This window comes from Hippoglossus stenolepis, chromosome 7, assembly GCF_022539355.2.
Source record: "Hippoglossus stenolepis isolate QCI-W04-F060 chromosome 7, HSTE1.2, whole genome shotgun sequence".
NCBI lineage: Eukaryota > Metazoa > Chordata > Actinopteri > Pleuronectiformes > Pleuronectidae > Hippoglossus > Hippoglossus stenolepis.
Genome location: NC_061489.1, coordinates 8,172,091 through 8,194,539, shown reverse-complemented (window position 1 = coordinate 8,194,539; position 22,449 = coordinate 8,172,091). Strand labels below are relative to the sequence as shown.

Below are 22,449 nucleotides of genomic sequence, written 5' to 3'. Positions count from 1 at the left end.
TTGTTTCGACGCATGGCTGACCATGTAATCCTTTATTCAAGGAAAACATGAAAATGGGCAAAATTGTGAGCTGCACATGACAGCAGTCATACGGAATACAGAGACAAAGACAAAACTGAGATTGGATTTGAGTTCCAGGTAGTCCCAATTTCTCTGAATTGTAAAGAAAGTTCTAATGACTTCCACAACAACTCTGAAACACCCAGAGAGTCATTACAAGTCGCAGGACAACATCTCTGCGCCCCAGGGAGCCGTGTGTTGTGGACAAAGGCATCCTATGCTAGAAATGTTTGTCAGGTTCCTCCCTCTGGAAATCAGCCTGACGATGGAGCCCGTCCTTGTTCTTCAGAGTTTAGCTCAGTACAGAGTCATGAAGTGGGATCATATCTGCAGGCTCTTGTTGTCAGGGCGTGGTTTCGGGTGAGAAATAAACAACGTTTTTCCCATCATGTCCCTTCTTTATCAGACACAACTGTACGTACTGTAACGCAATGTGAGTCTTTCCTGTGAGGGAGGATGAAGAGTACTTACATGTCATGATGTTCCAAATCTGCCAAGGCCATGTAGACTCTCCCCCATCTCCCTCTCCCATAAACACACAAACACACACACACACACACAGTCGCGCGCACACACAGGTGCTGAGAAACACGTTATTGAGTTGTGAGGAGATAATGTGTATAACTATGTGTATAATGGTGATAATGTCTGATTAACTGCTTAATAATATGGGACTGTGTTAATGAGGATAATGATGCACCAGTAAATAGCTGCCTCCAAAAATAGAGCAGCAGAGGATGGGTGTCATTAAACAACACCCCACAGAAAGGCCCTTTGTTTGGTGTGTGTGTGTGTGTGTGTGTGTGTGTGTGTGTGTGTGTGTGTGTGTGTGTGTGTGTGTGTGTGTGTGTGTGTGTGTGTGTGTGTGTGTGTACACCCGCTGGGTTAATGGCCGAGTGACGGTGATGATGTGAGAGTGGGGATGTTTGACTGATTGTTCCTGTTTTTGGCATGTTTGGTGTCTTTGTTTGCACATCTGCATGTGAGTGTGTCACAAGCACTGCATAATTAAATGTCTTGAGTGGTTTTTTTTACTCTGGCAGTACTACTGAATGAAGTGGAAATGATTCAAGAAAACATATTTAAGAATTGTTGTTTTCTGTAGTACGTCTCTTGTGCTGTCATATTCATGCTATACGGTGATTGTGATGGACTGTCTGACAGCTGATGTGCAGGAAAATGAATAGACTCAGACGTAAGCAAAAAAAATGTCTGCAAGCCGATAGATAATCCTCTTCTTCTTTGTTCGGTTTATTGGCAGGTGGCAACCAACATCAACGTGCATTAATGCCATTATATTGATAACCTTTATTATATAGCCCCTTTTAAAACAAGAATACAAAACATCAAAGACACATATAAAGTAAGTTGTAGCTTCTGAGTGCTCTGCGATAACATCAAATTTAACACTTGCAACAACGTTGAAGACGAGAAAAGGTCGATGAGGAAGAAATTGATATGGTATAGATATAGTAGATGGTGGTAATGCACCTTGACGTACAAGGAAGTAAGGAACGTTGATGACTAAACCTAAAGAATGTGACATGAACATTCATATTGTAGGAGTTTATTAAAGGCAGATGTCATTGTGAGCGCCACTGTGGTCAGTCATTACCAACAATACCGTGAAATGCTGAACACAAGTAATATGCCATTGATCACATAGGAAATACTTAAGCCTATACAGTATATTCAGTTACAGAGAAACTACAGACTTCCTGTGTAGAAGAAGCCCTCTATCATTATGAGATACAGCAACCTGATACAAATGATTTACTGCTGTAGGTGATCCAGCCTTCACATATGGTTCAGACATCATTCGTGTGCCAGTCATATTTACATGCTTTTCAATAAAAACCCTTTTCAACAGCAAAAACTTAGAAACTAAAATGGAACTCATTGACAATGTCAAACCTCCCAAACAAGGTGTTTTATACAGATATAAAGGTTTGTGTGTGTGTGGGGGCGTGTGCGTGTGCGTGTGTGTGTGTGGGTGGGTGGGTGGGTGGGTGCGTGTGCGTGTCCGTGTGTGTGCCTGTGGTTCTTGCTCTTTTGATCTTACATCCTGCAGGGGTATGAACCCTGGAGGCTGAACCGTTCCCATGACAGCATCAGCATCCCATGTGTATAGGCCTACGTCATAAGCAGAATAACCAAAGAAGTAATTAATACAAAGGAGGAGAAAGTTAAAAAAAATAAAAGAAGAAGAAAAAAGTCCATGTATGCATTCGAGTCGCGTCCCGACAGCGGAGAGGGAAGGATGCTGTTGCCTGGGACGTGATTGGCTGGTTCAGCAGCTTCCCGGCTTGTGCCTATAAAACCCGTGCGCTGTCCTTTCCGTGCGTCAGAGCCCAGGCAGCCGGGAGCAGGAGGACACCCACAGTGGACACACAGTGGACACACCGTGATCTTAAACAGCAGGAGATCAAAAATACACCTCGTTTTAAATCCAGAAAGCGCAATCATCCAATTGGTGGAACTGAGCTGGAATATTGGATCGGAAAACTTTGGCAGTGACCACAGAACGGCCCCGCAGGTGGGTAAGTCCAGAAAACGGATGCAGTCAATGACCTTAACTTATTCATACACCTATCTATCTATCTGTCTATCTTGGTTTGAGTTTGAAGAAACCAGTCTGTTGTTTTTTTACAGGGTAAATGAAAAAGTGTTTATGGTTCTTCTTTCATCTTTACGCATGCATCGTGTCACAGTTTCAGTTGACTATGAACCCAGAAACTTTGCGTGTGAATTTGTGTTGTTTTTACCACAGAAAGTGATTGTCTGGTTGCCCACTTGTTGACCGCATTCTAACCTAGTTAGGGGCCCTGGTGTTCAAATGGAGGGGCTCAGCTTCTCTCACACGCGTGACAATGTCGTTTCCACGCGGTTACGCAGAGTGAAGGTCAGCTTCATGCTCATCACAGCCTGTCAGTGTTGATAAATCTACTGCAGTCCCACCAGTCACAGTTTGCAGTCCGTCCATTTCACGCCCTGCAGGTCGTTGCCGAGCCGCCTCCCGCTGCGCATCTGAGGGGCTCAGCAAAAACTTGGCTCACAGTGGCCATACATCGCTGCCCCTGACAATAACAGAATCACTCAAAGCTGTATTCACTCCACTGGCTTTCTTTATTCCCGCGTAGACAGGGATTTATTTAATCCTTTCACAGCAGAGACCACTAAATTCAAGGGAACTGGCAGAAGAGCTGTATTTCACAGTGTGACTAAGAATACAAAAATCTTAAAATGCAGCCATAAAATCAAACTGTCACATCAGGGCATTGAGATGTAGTGGAGCTGAGACTAACCTGGTATTTTTCATTTAGATTTGATTTATAAAAAACAAAACCTCATTGTTGTGGCATGGGTGTTTGCATTTTCACTTGCATGCAGCAGTCCCCCCTTGTGAGTATGACGTGATCCAGTTAATCCACAACATGGACAGAATAAGAGGAAAACTGCAAGATCACGATAAACCACAGAGCTGAGGCAAAAACATTGTCAATTTAGATCCATCGCGCATTTGCGTCACAGTAGACGTTCGTTGGTCTTGTGATTATGTGCAAATAAAAAAAATGATCCTGTAACTTTGGATGAGCGCTCTCTATCAGCATTTTCCAATTCTCCCATCTTATCATTGTTTTGCAGCCAGTCATGAGAGTGACCTGCAGGCAGGACCTCCAGGACGCTCTTATGACTCCAACCCCCTCAGCTGTCACTCTTTCCCCTCTTCTGACTTGGCCTTTCCTGTGCTTTCGTTTTCCTCCCATTGTTCCTCTAAATGCTAAAGTAGATCAAGCTGGCATTCATCCCAATCGTGGCCTCTTTTATCGTCAGTTTATCCCTGTATTTCTGCTTTTTTAATTCTTTTGCAATTTTTTTCAGAACACACTTGTCATATGTCCCTTTTCCCTCGCTTTCCTCCCACACATACATGCACATTTTATGACCACCTCTAGTAACCCCTTCACTTTTACTCCACCGCTTGCCAACTTTCCTCCTCCTCCTTCTTAGATCCGGAGCCAGCGGAGCTAAAGGTCGGAGATGGTTGCTAAAGTAGAACCTATTAGATTAGGAGGATCAGTCCAATTAAACCTCAGCTTTCCAAATACATCAGAGAATCCTGCTCTAACGCGGCCTAATGAGCAGCCCTGTTATACAACACAAAGAGATTATTCAGATGACAGAGGGGATATGTGTGGATGATGGCCAAATTTTTCAAAACTGATTTCTTGTGATATGTGTGTGAGTTCATCCATGTGATTTGATGTCTTTGTGTGTGGACAGAATGAGCCTCTGTGAGCCGAACACAGTCATGAATGCCTGCTTTGTTTGACAGCCTGTGTGCAAAAGCATAAATATATGTGTATGTATGTCTTATAAGCACATTCTTATATGACTATCAAACAAGTTAAAGAAAGTATTTGTTCCTTTCCCCAAACCATGGTGTCAAGAGGTTTGCACATCTGCTCAGAGATGGGCTTGTGGGGTTGTGTTCGCATATTAAAGATGTTGTGATGACATTTTGGGAATGTGAGGACATTTTGGTCAGTATGCACAACTTCAAAGTTTAAAGTCTGTTTGAGGGCTAGAGCTTGGATTTAAGGTTCAGGCTAGGATTAGTTTCAGGTTTGGGTTAGGCTAAGGGCTAGAGCAAGTCATTTAGTTGTAATGGTTGAGCTTAGGGTTGGGGAATGCAATATGTCAACAAGTGTCCTCGAAAAGACAGAAGAACAATGTGTGTGTGTGTGTGTGTGTGTGTGTGTGTGTGTGTGTGTGTGTGTGTGTGTGTGTGTGTGTGTGTGTGTGTGCGCATTTTCTCACAGAGGACCCTAGCTTAGCTCTGAGCGTCTCAAGAATCATGGGGACCCCCCAGAATGCCTCCAGGCGTCTTTTGGAAAAATGGGCTGATTGACGATGGCAACAATATCTGTAGACACATGCTTAGGGAGCACAGCCACACATACAGACACACACACACAAACACACACACACACACACACACACACACACACACACACACACACACACACACACACACACACACACACACACACACACACACACACACACACACACACACACACACACAATGGACACAGAGGAGCTGTTCCTAAATGCAGTCATCACTCTTCCATTGCTCTCCTCTCTCCCTCTCTTTCTGCTCATTTCTCTCCCTCTCTTTTGCTTCTCCGTTACACAGAACACGCTCTCAATATTGCAATTGTTATTTTATAGAAACTTTTGAACATCTGACTCAGAATTATTTTAACACCTGTTGATTGAGGACCATGCTCACTCGTGTATTGGGATCAAGTTTAATCTATTTGAATCAACTCTGTGGTACAGACAATGAAATTGTGCGCCTGCTTTGATCATTTACATGTTAGCTCTCCACGTGCAGAATCATGCTCAGTAGTTTAACAACTTCAGCTCCGTCAGAAACATAATGACTGGTATAGATTAAGAGATAACATTCTTTTGTTAGTTTTTTTAGTAAATGACTGATTGAATGAATCACATGTATTAGCAGCGTATTCATCAGGTTGGTGGTTGGGGGACCAGACACCAGAGTTCACATCCACAGTCCTGTCTGTGGTTAAGTTTAGGCAACAAAAGCACTTTGGTTAAGATGAGGGAAAGTTGGTTAAATGTAGATAAACTACAATCTTGCTCTAAACTTAGGGGTTAGGGTTAGGGTTAGGGTTAGGGTTACTTCAAGTAGATTTTCTACCATAAGATCAGAAATGTTGGCAGAAAACAAATGTAATGTCTGTGATTGTCGATTGTTGATTCGTTCAGTATCAACATATTTGCAACTTGCCAAATATTAATACATTATGGTTACAGTTACATTATGTTGCCTAGAAAATATATCTTTGCTGTTACAGTTTAGCTGCATAGAAACATTATTTCTATGGGGCACAGGTGCCCTGGGGTTTAGATGCTTTTATTCTTAGATGAGGCAGAACAACGTGGCTGGAAAGCAATAGTCTGCCCTGTGGAGGTTGGCTGCAGGGGTTTCATTGGAACATCCACCATCAGGTTGCTCAGAGATCTGGGAATCTACGCACAAGCCCCACACCAGACCATGAAAGAAATATCACAGACTGTAGAACAATGCAGCCAATGGCTCTGGATCAGGAGGAAAGATCCCAACTGGGCCCCAAGGTGCTAGAGACATGCACCCAGGTCTGATCAAGCTTTGGTGGGCCTTAGAAGAGGGTGTCTTGTGATTAAAAGGCTGAAACACATTATGACGCTAAGTTACACAACTGAAGACATGTCCCTAGGCATTAATTAGGGCAGTAGAACATACAAGGGATATTCTTCATCTTGTCCTATGTTCTAAAATGGGAAAGCGTTTAGTTCAAAAGGGATTGAGAATTGAGGTTATGATGTCTGATCTACTGAGCGGGCCACATGGCTTCCATAGTACTGCCAAACAAGTCAGTAGCCAGTCATATTTACCTTTAGCCTCTGCGTACCCTCAGGTTCGGCCTGTTTAGTTGATTACAAGGCCAAAACACTTGGTGACGCTATGGTGCACATCTGAGGCTATGTTATGCTGGTGACGCTAACACCTTATATGGATAGTCACCATCTTGTCCTGTTCTAAAAAAAAGGTTAAAAAGCTATCATAAAACTGATATTTGATATATTTTTTGTCAGTCTCCCCCCGTTTGTTAGTGACCCTGACAACACCCACTTAAAAAAATAAACAAAAGTAAAAGTCATGGTTGCAGCTTTGTTCCACTGTTGTTTTGACCTAAATTCTAACAATTTTTTCTTTATCATCAAAGCCATCAGGATTCATCCCGTCGGGATCATGAATGTCTGCACAAAATTGTGTGGCAATCAGTCCAATACATTGTGAGATAAAAGTGCAACTGTTTGTGTGTAACGTGATGGTTTGTCTGCTTCCTCTGCAGGACAAAGAACCTTGGACTTGGTCACACGTTGTCAAACCTGGAGCAAGACCCAGTGTCCGGATGGGAATGAGCACGTGAATGTGTGTGTGTGTGTGAGTGCCTTTAAGTGTGTAATTTTTCGGCTGCCACGTGCCTTTGAGTGAGCGAACATCTTGCTGCGTGAGTGTGAGGCGCGTGTGAAGCTCGTGTGAAGATGAGGGCCCTCGCTCTGCTGTGTCTCCTGATGGTGGCGGTGGTCGGGGCCTCCAGGTTCGCCCGCGACTCCCAAGGCGGCCCTGAGGCTTCAGAAACCTCCAAGAGCAACACATCTGTCCCGCTGCCTCCACCACAGCCAGGCCGACCGCGGGGCTCCTTCCCCCCCATGTGCATAAAGCCCACAGAGATCAAACACGCCTTCAAGTACGTGAACACCATCGTGTCCTGCCTGATCTTTGTGGTGGGGATGATCGGCAACTCAGCGCTGCTCAGGATCATATATAAGAACAAGTGTATGAGGAACGGACCAAACGTCCTGATTGGCAGCCTGGCACTGGGGGACCTGCTTTACATTATCATCGCCATCCCTATCAATGTGTTTAAGGTAGGTGTGTGTTTTCCTTTGTGTCTGTGCACAAATTGAGTTTACACTGGTATGAACAGAAAACCGCTGTATGACCACATTCCTTTATCCCACATTGTGGATTGTACTCTTGATTCTCGGAATTCTGCCTGCAGACGTTAAAGACTTGCTGCTGCAGTTATTGGGGCCAGTCAGTTTGATTGACTGCTTCGTGTTGTCATTTAAATACTTTTACCATCCCTGGGTTCTGATTTAGTGTCAAAATATACATGTAGCATAAACACAATTTTCACAGTGAGTCAAACAAAGACACTAAAAGATTTATTCTGCTCAATGTACCCTGCAGCTTCATATTTTGGGAGGATAAGGTTGCACATTGTTTCACTTCCACTTGATACCAGTATATCGTGACTTGAGGCCTGCAGTCTTGTGCACAACACACAATAATGAAAACTCAAAAAACTCACAGTAGTCAAAATGCTTGAAAAAAGATTGAACATGGCGGCACTAGTCTGTGCAGTGTTTCCTCTGTTTGTATGTGATGATCTCTGTCAAGTCTTTTTGTCCTACATCTACATTTTATAGCTACATCAAGTCATTAGATTGAATACATGTCTCTGTTTGTGAAGTATAATATGATGATATACAGCTTTTGCTGATGATATGAAAATCTAAATTAGGCATTTTACGCAAATGTAAAAAAAAAGAAGTAAAAAAAGAAGTTTAAATTAATTAAATTTCCCATCCAATGGTCTGTAACTAGTTTAGTATGTCAATCTAAAGCTATTCCTTCTGCACTGCACTATCACAGTTATGGCTGAGTCATTTGCAACGCATTTCTTGGCATATCCTGTGGTTAGCTGTGGTTTATTTATGACCTTATTGCTGCAATTTGTCTCAACTTTTCGCCAGTGTCATGTGGTTTTGTTTATTTACGTTGCACAATTCTGGTTGTGGCCATTAAACAGATTGGGTTGATTAGTGAGATTACATAAGTCTCATTTTTGCTTTTATTTGTTTGTTTATGTTAAAACCATGCAATACCAATGGACTGAACACTTTTTATTGAATTAAAACACAAAAATATGAAATATTGGAAATATAATTTTTTTACTTGGAATTTACTTGGAATTTCGGGCATTTTTGTCAACAGCCCAAATTGTTAAGTTAAGAGAGTAAATTAACTATATCTAAAGCTGATCATAAAAAAATGAAATAAGACAGTACAGACAAAACTGTGGATTTTGTATGAAGCCTTCCAAAAATCGAATGTGTAGCCTTTGTTGTTGAAAACATTGTCCAAATCCTGAACTGATTCCATCCTCCTGGGGAGAAGGACGCTTACGGCAAGGAAGAACACATTCTTGTTGGTTTTGGCTTTAGCTGCTGCAGCAATAGTTGAGGACATGATGAACAGATGATCCTTCAATGACCCTCAAAGGTCACATAGGTGACACTTCTCAGATTTCTCTCACCACGAATGTCTTCCCTCTCTGTCTCCTTCAATTATCTCTCTCTGCAGCTGATAGCGGAGGACTGGCCGTTTGGGGTGTACGTCTGTAAACTGGTGCCGTTCATACAGAAAGCTTCTGTGGGAATCACTGTCCTCAGCTTGTGCGCCCTCAGCATTGACCGGTATAGACCTCTGCCCTATACACAAAAAACATAAACACTAGTGTTGAACGCAGCTAATGCTTGTGTCTGTGTTTGTATGCTGTGTGTGCGTGCAGCTACCATGCAGTGACATCATGGAGCAGGGTGAAGGGGATGGGGATCCCTCTGTGGAAAGCCGTGCAGGTGACTCTGATCTGGCTGGTGGCCGTGGCGCTGGCCGTCCCCGAGGCGCTGGCGTTCGACATGTTGGAGATACCATACAGAGGCAGTAAGCTGCGAGTCTGCCTCCTGCACCCGGAACAAACCATCAGCTTCATGAAGGTATACAACACTTTTTTACCGACCTAAATAGTGTGTCTGTTTCCATCCAATAACTACTAAGCACTCAAGTAATGATGCAGTAGGAACCACTGAGTACTCATGTAATACTGTAGTAATAACAACTGAGTACTTATTTGGTTGCACTGTTATGAGTAATTTCACAGAAATGAATTGATTTAAAAGGAAGTGATGAAACTGGATGTGAATTGATATTTTTAAGATTAGAAAATATCTTGATTTGATGAATTTAAAGGCTATTTGATTAAAAAAAGTTGATTTAAAAAAAAAAAAATCATGAACACAATTACACTTTCAGGAAAGTGGTGGTTGAATTGCCAAATTGATTTGATGAACTTTTCACATTTTATACATTTTATAAATCAGCTGGGCTGTGTCTCTTTGTACTGTGAATCATTCATCAGCCACCGGACCCGAAGGATTTACACCGGTCACAGCGACCAATGTTACTTCCTCCTCAGCTGAGAGCCCAAAACTCAGCTAGTCTGTACCCATGTTATGTTTCAACGCAGAACAGAGAAAAACATTTTTGTATGAAGAAACCAGGATTTTACTGCAGAGGGCCTTGGAGTGGAGGATAGAGGGCTCCAGTAGTCGGAGGAGGAGGAGGAAGGCGAAGCGGAAAGTGACGGACAGCAGGACTGAGCTGAGCAGGGAATGAGGGAGTGGAGCTGGCAGTGCGAGGCCTGGGCTGGAGGGAAGCTTAGCGCTCTCTGCCTCTTGACAGTGTAAAGTGGACAAAGACAAGATGTGGAGGGTTTATATACTGCTTGACTTATAAGTAGATGGATTGCAGGTGTGATGGCCGATCGCCAGTCGAGCGACCGGAAGGGAGTGAGGAGCATCACGTGGACAGCACAGACACACACTGTACACACACACACACAGCGAGACATGAGACACAAGGGAAGCGGAACAAACACAAGGGAGGGCCCCGGGTCACAGCTGTGACCAAGACAGCCCACTGATTAGGATCTCTCCACTAACAAAAAAAAGGGTTATGTTCAGCCTGCACCTGATGATGTGACAATCAAATACACATGGGAACAGTTCGGTTTGCTTCAAAGCGAAGCGCCAGAGGGCCAGCCAAGTAATTGGTGTGTTTCTTTAATCAGGATTTCCTTCTTGCCTCTCGAGCTCAACTAACACATACTGTACAGTAATGAGTCAGTCTAATGAATGTAATGCAATACATGTACGCTGCATGCAGTTGATCTGAATGAAGTGTTTGTGTTCACGAGACGGGGCAGTGAGAAACTAATGATGTGTCAAATGTGAAGAAACTTCCTTTACTTTATTGAAACAAGAAGGGTCAAGAGGAACTGCAGCACAGAGCGGAAATACAGCGTCCTTTCAGTGATAAGAAAAAAGCAAGAGAACAAGTCTGAAGTAAAAAACAGACCACATTTATTTATCTATTTATAATAGAGCAAACATTTCCTTATGAACTGGTAAAGAAAATATTTCTGTATTATTAAACGCTTTTTGTCCTGTAGTTTGCACAAAAATATTGTATATACAATTGGATAGAACTGAAGGACACATAGGAAAAAAAGTACGTTCTTTCAGTGGAAAAAGGAAAAAGAAAGAATTGAAACAAGTCAAATGAAACAAAGGAGGAAACACATACATAACAAATAATTTTGACCAATAATTGAATAAGAACAAGATTTATTTGTTTGTTTATATATTTATAGTAAAATCAAAACAAACACTTTTCTTTTTGACTATTGATATTATGGATAAAATAAAGTCCCAGTAGGAAAAAACTGATAATTTAAACAATTTCTCTGTTTTTGACTTTTTTAGACTTTGTCCTGCAGTTTGTACAAAAGTATTTTTTATAGGAACACTTAAAAAACAGTGATCAAAGGGTTTGTGGATAGAAAACATACATAGCTATTTTGTCCGCCTCCTCTGTGTACGTGTACGTGTTGACAGGATGATTTATATGTATACATTGGTAAGAAACCTCAGTAACAGTTATATAATGCAAAACACATTCGGTACAGTGGAGACTCGAGGCCACATTAAATCTGCATGTTTTATTTATTGATGGACATTAAATGACTGGATCTTTGTTTTTCTCCAGTTCTACCAGGACGTGAAAGATTGGTGGCTGTTTGGCTTCTACTTCTGCTTCCCCCTGGCCTGCACAGGAATCTTCTACACCCTTATGTCCTGTGAGATGCTCGGCCGTAAAAAAGGCATGCGCATCGCACTCAATGACCACATGAAACAGGTATGTAAACAAAAATAGTCTGGCAAGCACGTTGTGAATCATGTAGCCATGATCTATGGGACCTGACGGCTTCAATATTTGTCTTTCTCTCTCTCTGTGCGTAGCGGAGGGAAGTGGCGAAGACGGTCTTCTGCTTGGTGTTGATTTTTGCTCTCTGCTGGCTGCCCCTTCATCTCAGCCGTATTTTGAAGAAAACAATCTACGACCAAAATGACCCCAACCGCTGTGAACTGCTCAGGTAGGCGTGCACATACAGCAGGCGACACAAATACACTGTGAACTTCATGAGAACCCATTGTTCTTTCCTCTGTGATTTCTTGTGGTCTTTACTGTTAACTTTGCACTTTTCCCTGCCAGCTTCCTGTTAGTGATGGATTACATCGGCATCAACATGGCCTCCCTAAACTCCTGCATTAACCCGATTGCCCTCTACTTTGTCAGCCAGAAGTTTAAAAACTGCTTCCAGGTATGAAACAACTGGTATAAACACGGAGGTAATGCTTTCACCCCTGTCTCTTTTGTCTGTTGGTTGGTTTGTCACATGGATCCAGGATTTTTTTTTTACTTTCTTACATTTCACCGATTTCCCAGGAAGCAATAAATTTATCAAATGAAGAAAAAAAAGACTCTGTGGACTGAGTGTGTCCAATTTGGTGCAGATGCCCAAAAAAATCTGGATCTAGCAGATTTAAATGTGGTTTCATCTCCAACAACGGAGATTACGATTTCATGATCTGTATTGTTTTGTTGGACTTTAAGGCTGGATTGAATTTAAAAGGGCTGTTGGGTCTTGGCGGAGGCCTGCGCTCCACTCAGTGCCATTTTAGTTATAATATCCAGTCGACAAAAACACACAAGTAACTGCATGTCTGTCTTCTCCTGTTGTAGTCTTGCCTGTGCTGCTGGTGCTACAGAATGTCTCCCCTGGACGAGCGAGGTTCGGGAGGGCGCTGGAAGGGCTCCTGCCACGGGAACGGTCTAGACCGCTCCAGCTCCCGCTCCAGTCAGAAATACACAAGCTCTTCATAAACACACACACACATGCACACACACAGGCAAACACACCTACACACACACACACATCACTGTACCTCTTCTCTCGAATCCGGGTTCATATCAACTTCCATCACAGAGAAACAGCATCGCTGCCAACAGATTGACGATCAGATGTGTGCGAGGAGGGAAGAATTGAATGAGGTTCTACAGGATGCACATCAGACTGAAAGACTCTGAGGTAGAAGCATTCACCCAAGGACTGTTCCTGTTCAGGCTGCAGCACTATACTGCAGAAACTATGATGAAACCAGGGCGGCATAGATCTATTCATACTCCAACACTGAGGCTTGTGCAGAGGGTTAAAAGTCTCTCAGTGGACCGTCACAGTAAATACAATTATAAAAAATGTTAATTCAAGCCACATGTAAATTGATGTACATTATTTACCTGTAGACTGCAGACGTATAGTTATATCTATAGCCGTAGTGCTTCATGTATGATTAATAGCCGAAGAGTACTAACTGTTCAAGCTTTAATACCTCACGGGGAAAGATAGAGGGAAACTGTGACCCGAGAATCAGTAGCCGATTATCTGAAAATCATGTGCGTTTTCTCACTGCGCCATGCCCATGTGCCTTGGTGACATCATACCCAACCAAAATGGGCCCCACTGTGTATCCTACAGTAATGTGGAGAGCCAAACAGCAGAAATCCTTCATCTGGAAATCATCGCAGTTTGAGTCATCTGGAGGAAAGCTGTTGTCCTCGAATGCTGACAAACACCAGATGATTCCCATCGTGTCACAAAGAAGAGGTCAATATTAGCTATATTATTATTGCAGTACTCACGCTGTTGTAAGTGGTTTCCACTATGTATAAAGTCTTAACTTGTCTCTTTACAATGTAGCTTCTATTTTTCTAAGAAAATATCACAAAACACGTGGAGCTCGTTTCATCTTTCCAACATGAAGTGTTCATTTACTATTTTCCAAATATCTGACCTCCGTCAGTGAGTGGTCAGGTTACACGAGCATTCGTGTGGCCGGAAAATTACTTCTAAGAGCTGCTGCCGGAACACAATTCCTATAATGGACACGTTTTAAAGCTTTAGGAAGGAAAAAATACATTTTTGTACAGCTGGATGTTTTTGAAAAGTGAATGTTTTTATCAGAGATTACATTATGGTCATAGCATTTATTTAGAAATATGTAGTTATTTCCTTCAGTGTAGGGACCAATCAATTTAGGTCAAATTCAGGGACAGATTGAATGTGAGCGATCGACATAATCTGTGAATGAGAGAGTTTGTCATAAAGAGATGTGAAGTATGTGGGGTCCAACACAGGAGGACTTTAGGACGCCTGAGATTGCTGAGCAACTCAGTCGTCACTTACTCGTGACAAATCTTGTGATACCAGCATCAAGAAAATACTTTTTACATAAATTAGGGCTCTTTAAAAAGAAAAAACTGCAGTTTGTGCCTTATTGTAAATCAGCCGTCTATCAGAGTGTTATCATTCAGTAAAACCCACATGGTACAATTTATTAAAGGTGAACTTTAAACCTAAATGAATCACAGTTTTTCACATTGGTAGAAGTGACCAAGGCTGGACGATATGGCAGAATTTATATCAAGATAAAAATGTTCATATCAGTCAGTATCGGTAATTTCACAATAAATGTCACATTATTATTTCTTTTGAGATTAAAGACGTAAAGGTTGACAAACAGAGAATGAAAAACATTTTACAAATCTGAGGTTGATTGTGTTTTCTCAACACAATATATAAAAACACATTGAGCCTTTGTTATATTGCTTTTGATGAAAATCATTTTGCGATAATTATTGATATATTAGCGATATAAACATTTATTTTTTGCCCAGCCCTATATAAGTGACAGCATACAGCCCTCCTGATGATATGCACATGATAAATCCATTTAATCTGGTGCTGAGATTGAGCTTGTTTTTTGAAATTTTGCATATTCAGTTTATTTTGACCAAACTAGTGGGTGAATGTATCCTCTTTTAAAACCAAAGTTATGCTTAACAACCAGATAGTGTGTCAAATGACACCGAAGCTTCTTATTTTTATGTTGTTTTGAATATAGACAGTATTTTTGTGTGTAATATATGAATGTTCAAACATAATATTCCTTTTGCTACTGTAATAAGAGTTTGCAGCAGTGCTCAGATCAGCTGATACAGTAGCAGAACATTAACTCATTGTGTGTAATTATCCTGTGGGAGGTCTGAGCAGGTTTGTGAGCATCGTTACAGAGGGACCTCCAAGAAACATTTAACAAGTAATTTGATGATAAAATGTGAATATTGGCCCTGGTGTTTTGGATTACATTTATATTGTAGCCCACTTGTTTGATGAGAGTATGCAGTAATAAAACATATTTTATAGCATATGTGTTGTTAAGAGTTATTTATTGAACACGCAGAGGAGTGAATGGATTTGTGTTGATCTCTGGTCACTGGTGGTGTCTGGTCTGGACATTAAATGACATGTTACAAAATGTATCTGTGGGTGCATGGTGTTTGGAAAAAATTTAGTTCTCACTGACTTTTCATGTAAATATTTAATGCCCTGTAAATACTAATCTGTTGTTTTATCAGTCGTGTCACTGTACTTCTTTTGCAAATGCTCAAGACTCTGAGTATAGTGATCCCGGTGAGAAACCAGTGCACTCTTGACTCTTTACAGGAGTGAACATAAACAGTCATCTCTGTTATTAAGAGCCTGTCAAAGGTCCTGTCCTCCACAATTTTCTTTTTTCCTTCCTTTTTCTTTTTGATGAGAAGTTACATTTGGTTTAAATCAGATTTCAAAGAAACATCATCTAGAGAAAACATGTCAGATGTGCTCAGGCCAGAAAAAATTCATGGATGGGGATCAAAGTTGTAAATTGGGCCCCTGATCCACTTCTAGCACCGCCTCCCACCCATCCTTATCTCAAATACTGACACGGTCACAGGTATTATTTATTAATTAATACCATGAAGCGGGGGCTCCACTACAAACGTTTTAATTGCCAAGTACCTGACAAATAAGTAACTCCTCATCCTCCACCCCCACATCTCTCTCTTTGTTTTCTACAGCTCTCCCTCCCTGACCCTCTCCTGCTGCACATCACTTGTCGGACTGTTCAGCTTTCCCATGTGTGTTTACACAAGTATCTAGCCTCTCTGTTTTATTTATACTTCCGGTCCATACGGTCTTCATGCCTCAGTGCAAATTCTTTTGAGGCAGCAAATGATCCAGCGTCAGTCAAAGATTCAAGATAAAAAACTGTCCACTTTCACGATTAAGTCAACAAGCCCTCTTCTGTGTTGGGAAAAGCATAACAACCCTTTTTTCCTGCGCATGACCATGTATTGATTCAGAGTGTGGACGCAGAGAAGAGGAAGAAGGGTTTGCTGTCAGTGTGTGTGAGAGAGAGAGAGAGAGAGAGAGAGAGAGAGAGAGAGAGAGAGAGAGAGAGAGAGAGAGAGAGAGAGGGGGCAAGGAGGGGCTGGAGGAATGAATCCGCTGTACTCTGCTCTACAATGAAATGAGGTTTTACTCATTTGAAAACTGCTGAGAACATTTCTCCCAAATTCCAAATTCAACAGATGCAGCTTTAAGACAAATCTGGGGTGGTCTATATACATATTTTATGTCATCATGTCTTGTCAGTGATATGAGTCAGCGTAAACTGTCATACACCTTAGCATAACCCTCGCATGGGCTCCGTCACCCTCCCACCAGAATAAAGATCTTATTTAGCAGTTATCTTGGTTATCTCTGTCAATCTGCTTCTTGGAACTGAGCTGTGGAGCCTTGTGTCTAGCTGTCTGAAGTAATACCAGGAAACGCCTCACGTTTCCTGGTATCGACATGACTTGGGGCCCAAGGTCCAGGTTGGCCCGGGGGGGGCCCTTTCAAAAGGTGCAAAGGTCTGTGGTTGACCCAACACTGGGATTAAGTTAGACAATTTATGTACCGACGTGTAGAAAGCACATTTAACTGGTCGTAACTTGTCACCCTGTTGTTCTGTGGAAACACTTGACCGGTCAAATGTGCCAACCACACATGTGCCATGAACTGACTGTCAAAATGTCACCAACTGGTTAAAGTTGAGCAGAGTGGCATTAAAAAATAAATGTAAAAAAACGTCAGTCATGATGATGGTGAAGCTAACATGCAGTGTTTGATTTATTTGCCTCATAATGATTGTTTTTATTTATTTTTCAAAGAGTCAAAAAGGTACGTACCTCTAATAAAACGGCTTTAAACTAGCAAACACGTGTGGTAAAGTTGAACAGTGGTAAAGTTGAACAGTGTGACCAGTGTGATCAGTTATTCAATTAATTAGTTTTGAATATTTGCAGGCTTCAGCCCGAAGCTGCTGTGACAGCTGAAGCAGCAGGAGGGGGTCAGGGAGGGAGAGCTGTAGATAATGAAGAGAGAGATGAAGAAGAGGAGGAGGAGGAGGACAGGAGCCAACATGTTGCTGGGAGAGAGCCAGAGTCTGACAGAAAACAGAGATACAGCGCTGTATATAGTGTTCCCTTAGTTATTTGTCACAAGGTAATTGACAGTGAAGTATTTGCAGTGGAGCACCGAGTAAAAAGGGTTTATTATTTACATGTCTGTGATGTATAAGACTGAAGTGTGTGTGGATGAAAGGCATGACTTGGAAAACTTTGCCCTCTGTTGATTCCTACTGGCTGACCTGATTTCCGTTCATGTCACAGATTAGTTGTTTGATTGAGTTCTGCTGTCTCTTGGAAAGTGAAGCCGTTTCTTGGAACAAGGCTAGGAATGTTATTTATTAGTGGTTATTTTATTTCCTCATTTTGCCCCAGAGTCATTTATAAAGATCGGATTCTGAGGTTCAGTGTTCGTGTTATACAGAAAACTAATTAGGGATAGTGCAGAGAACAATTTTGTTGTGGTTTTTCTCATAACAGCTCACAAACTGCGCAGAACGGACTGCAGTCATAGCTGAAGATCATTCGAATGTAGAATAATTAAATGAAATGAAATTATAAAATTCTATATTTGAAAAAAGAGAGAAAAATGGAAAATTCTTTTATGTAATTCAGTTCAGAGGAATTCCCAGTCAGACTGGTAAACACACTGAAGTTTCACCAATATGTTTCAAATAACAACCCTTCCCCGAGGTACTAAATTCTGAGCACCATGACACAGAGATATTTTGAACAAAACCACATCTAGCGCGGCGGCGCAATCCATTTGGTCACAGCAGTGATCCAGTTTCCTGCTGCTGCCGTAAATGCTTGATTTTCTGAACACATAATGATTTGAGTCTTCTGGCCATGTTTTTAGACTTTTGGTCTCTCTGTCCTGCTGCCAGCATCTTCCAATTTCATGTGTATTTGCAAAAAAGGTTTGAAATCATTTTCAACACTTATACTGGCTGTTTAAGTCCTGTCTTCATTGCTGATCCCAGGATACCTGTTACATGTGTGTGACTTGAAATGAAAACAACACACTCTTTGTCTTACAAGTAAAAGTTGATTCCTAAAAATTGTAATCTTTATTCACTTCAGTAAACTCAGAGGTTTTGCTGCTCTCGTCACACTCTTTCTGGTATTAGATGATCTAATATCACCAGAAGTGACAGTGGCTAATGTAAAATCAAACTGGGTCAGGTCGCTGACTTGCTGACACATGTTCAGCTTTACTACAAGTGTACTCTTCCAAATCAAGTTTGATTTATTGAATTCTCTGAGTTTTCACTTAGGTTGAGACGTTTTCAAATTTACATTTATAACTAAAACCAGTACATTTTTTTATATTAAAGTAACATTTTGACATTTTAGGAAACAGCTTCACATTTGCCTGACACCCCGGATATAGAACAGGACAGCAGAGTGGCACAGGTGAAACGTGCTGGGCCCATATCCCAGAGGTAGATGGATCAAAACCATCCTCGACTAGCAGCAACTAGCATGTTTCACACCAGATTCAGACAGATGTGTTTCCCCATTACCAGACCAGCTAAGCTAACTCCCTGCTCCACACGAGGGCGGTACCAATGTTTTTGTCCAACTCTGAATAACTACTTAATGACCGGTTCTGAAAGGAGAACAAGGAATTAGTGCCAACTTAATTTTAAATGCCTGAGTAGATATTACCTCCCATAGTGCAAACGGTTTGTCAGAGGAGATTCCTGGCGTCTTTTCCTTCACACTGGTCCGTCCCCAAGACGCAGCGCTGCATGAACATGAGACTGACAGAGGGATATGATTAACCAACTCATTATATACACTTCTCTCCCTTCATTTCCCCTCTCTGTCTTCTTGGCTCTGTGAGTCCCACGCACCACATTCCTCTGCTAATGGGGACATTCTAGCTTCCACTTCTTTCGTCATTCGTAACCCATGGTTTCAAAGGACAGATGAAAGCAATTTGGTGTTTGAGAAACTCCACACTTTAGCATTGGACATCCCTCAAACAGTGCTACATGAGTCGTACAAAAATAAGGCAGGAAGAAAACTATAGGCTAATTGCGCTAATTAAACAAAGAGCTCCACAGAAAAGAACTGGATCGGCTACAAACAGAATTTAAAAAATAAATAAATCAGACATTACTTGACACTGAATCATGGAATGTGAATGGAAATTGACAGGTGAAAGAGCAAATTAAAGGAAATTTACTCAGTTGACATGTTTAATAAAAAGCAATTAGGGGCAGGGGGATAAATTACTTTATTACTTGAAAGCAGAGAACACATTTTACAAAATCAAGGATCCTACAACAAACAAGATATGTAACAATCAGTTATAACTGTACAAAAACAATTTATATGCACGGTCAAAAACAATCTGATTCATACCTCCGCCAAGGCCTCCCTTAAAATTCAATCCAGCCTTATAGCTAAACCAACAAAACAATGCAGGAGATGAAACCATAATCTCCGTTGCAGGAGATTAAACCACATTGAAATCCCCTCGATCCAAAATTTTATTTGGACCCACATCAAATAGCTCAAACTCATCAACATCAGCCCACTGAATACGCCTGATTGTTTTCATCAACATCCATGAATTATTTCCTGCGGAACTGGTAAAAATGGCACAATGAAGGTCCTATCTCGCAATGTAGAAGAGAGTGGAAAAGAAAATCCCCAAATCCACCCCTTTGTCCGCATCCGACCCAAAATGTAAATATTACACCAAGTTTTGTTGAAATCTGTTCAATAGTTTTGACTTAATCCTGCTGACAAACAAACCAACAAACAAAACCAGCTTCTAATTTGTGACTCTAGGGCTGAAGAAATTAAAAACCAGACCACAGGGTTTTTCCACCATGAAGAACTGAAAGATTGAGATGAAAGATCTGCTGAGCCACATAATGATGCTCTAGGATAAAAATAAACTTAAATGTGGACTTTATTGGAATCAATTACTGAACTAAGATTATAAGATCCACATTCTGGAAAAAACATTTGAAATACCCACGGACAATAAGTCTAGATCTGACCGATACAAGATAACCTTGGCTGAGCATGGGTTGTATCACTGAGGCCAAATATAGAAATAAATGGAGCCACATCAAACTCATTTGGAACAAACAGGACTGTAAGATAAATCCATCACTGTAGCAAAGTTTATCGAAGCGTTTAATGAGGACATCATTCAGAATAACATTGCTGGTATAAAAATTCTAGGTCAAGAACATAACATTTCTTTCTAGACAGATGACACTTTAATGTAACAGGATGTATAGGAAGGAACATCCCAATAGATTGAACACATTTATAAGAAATTAAGGATAATTCAACTCATATTAAGCTTACATTAGCTTGACATTGAGTCATTAAATTCACAATTTGTTTAGCGTATTCCGTTTGTTTCAGACTCTCCCAGTTGAAATAACTGGAAACAAATTAAAATGTGGGATAATTTGCTATGTGGTACAAGGAAAGATCATATATTCGCCCAGTTGAGGATAATGTTTTGTTAATGTCCAATTCTGATCAAGTGAGAAGGAAATTAAAGAGAACTTGTCCAGGGCAGCTTCAACTCAGGCAAAGTTAAATGATAAAATCTAATGTAAACATGTCACAACAGGATCAACTAATCTCATGGTTAACTGCCCTCACTGTGTTAAATAAATAAATTGCTCTCCTGACCTTGACTTTTGGATGTGAGCTAAAAGAGATGGGATAATCACAGCCTCTCCCCATACTCTGTACTTTAAACAAGGGACACTGCGCAATTTCCAGATGTTGAAAAGCTTAACATTCTTTTAAGTTTTCCAAACAGTTCTATGTTTAGAGTCAAAAGGTGAAACAACATATTGAAAGGTTTTATTCGAGCTTATATGACAGATTTATATATTTCATATTATTCCAGGACTATATGTGGGAATTCAGGAGATTAAAATAACACCGACATAAAATAAAAATGGGAAAGGAGACATTCCAGAGGAACAAAATATTGTGAATTTCAGCAGTTTATAAGGCTCCACCTCATGGAGAGCACTAAACTTGAAGAGTCGAAGTATGTTTTACCACACATGCTCACTATGTGTCTCTCAGGAGACCAACCGCCACCTGCTGTTTTGGTCCAAATCCACTCTAATGGAAAACAGGAAGGTGAAAGTGATATGTGTTATCATTATCAATGTTTTGTTTTAAGATGTGTGACGAGTGGTTTTCCACCGAGGCCGTAGTCATGAAGTGAACATTTGGGGGGGACCAAACTCTCACATCTCATTAACACACGAGATGAATTTTCAGGTATTTTGTTATTTAAGTCATCTTTTCTCCTCCCCTCTCCTCCTCTCCTCCTCCCCTTCTCCAGTCTTCTCTTCTCTTCTCTTCTCCTCTCCTCCCTCATGCATGGACAACCCCACAAGCAACAAACTTTGTATAAAGCAAGCATTTTTATCCACTCCCATGTTGATAAGAGTATTAAAAGTTGAAAAATATCCCTTTAAGGTACATTTAGAACAGATACAAAAATTCCGATTAATCGTGAGTTAACTAATGACAATCATGCAATTAATCGCGATTAAATATTTGAATCGATTGACAAATTGACAAATACATGTAGGCCAAGTCTGTATATTCGGATTAGACTGGTATGATTTCCTTATTTGATTGCAATCATCCCCATTGGTTCCTTGTCTCACTCACCTCCTTGTCACCTGCTCTCCCTGCAGCAACCAAGTTATCTCCCTCTTTACTCTAAAGAGGTGGGGTTTTTGGCCATTATGTTCCCGGAATGAATCATTTAAAATTTCTGTTCTGAATAGCAATGATTATTAAAGTTAAATCAAGAAGCATTGACTCATTATCACTGTTCTCAACTCACTTATCTTGTTTTTAGAGACCCAAAAAACATCCGAATATCACCGGCACCCTTTCTCTTTGACATGATGACACTCACTTAAATCCTTGATAAAAACAACAATGTTAATATTTTAATTTATGGGTTTGTTGGTACTTACTGTTGGTCGCTGGGTGAATGAGTGGCTGCAAATACTCCCGGTGCAATATTAAATTATTATTATGACTACTGCCCTGTTTTCCCCTTTCGACTCATCCCAGCTGCACTGACCTGATCAGAAGTCTCAACACTGGGGCTCATCCAGCTGCTGGAAGAACTGTGACTAGCCTATTGTTTTGGTCCTCAATACGTTTTGTCATAAGATTGAAACAGAATTGTGTACGATAACCCTTAC

General features: G+C 41.0%; 1 protein-coding gene across 2 annotated transcripts; it reads left to right on the top strand.

The window, feature by feature from the left end:
• The first annotated feature begins 2,389 nt into the window (after nucleotides 1-2,389).
• On the top strand, nucleotides 2,390-15,154 carry LOC118112311 (endothelin receptor type B). Of its 2 annotated transcripts, none has more exons than XM_035161518.2 (8): nucleotides 2,390-2,596; nucleotides 6,990-7,569; nucleotides 9,071-9,183; nucleotides 9,279-9,483; nucleotides 11,594-11,743; nucleotides 11,848-11,981; nucleotides 12,101-12,209; nucleotides 12,632-15,154. In XM_035161518.2, the coding sequence occupies exons 2-8, from the start codon at nucleotides 7,183-7,185 to the stop codon at nucleotides 12,770-12,772; spliced, it is 1,239 nt and encodes a 412-aa protein (XP_035017409.1). In that variant the 5' UTR covers nucleotides 2,390-2,596; nucleotides 6,990-7,182; the 3' UTR covers nucleotides 12,773-15,154. The 2 variants fall into 2 exon arrangements, with proteins under 2 accessions (XP_035017409.1, XP_035017408.1); XM_035161517.2 differs by having other exon boundaries at nucleotides 2,390-2,600.
• Nucleotides 15,155-22,449: the final 7,295 nt, after the last annotated feature.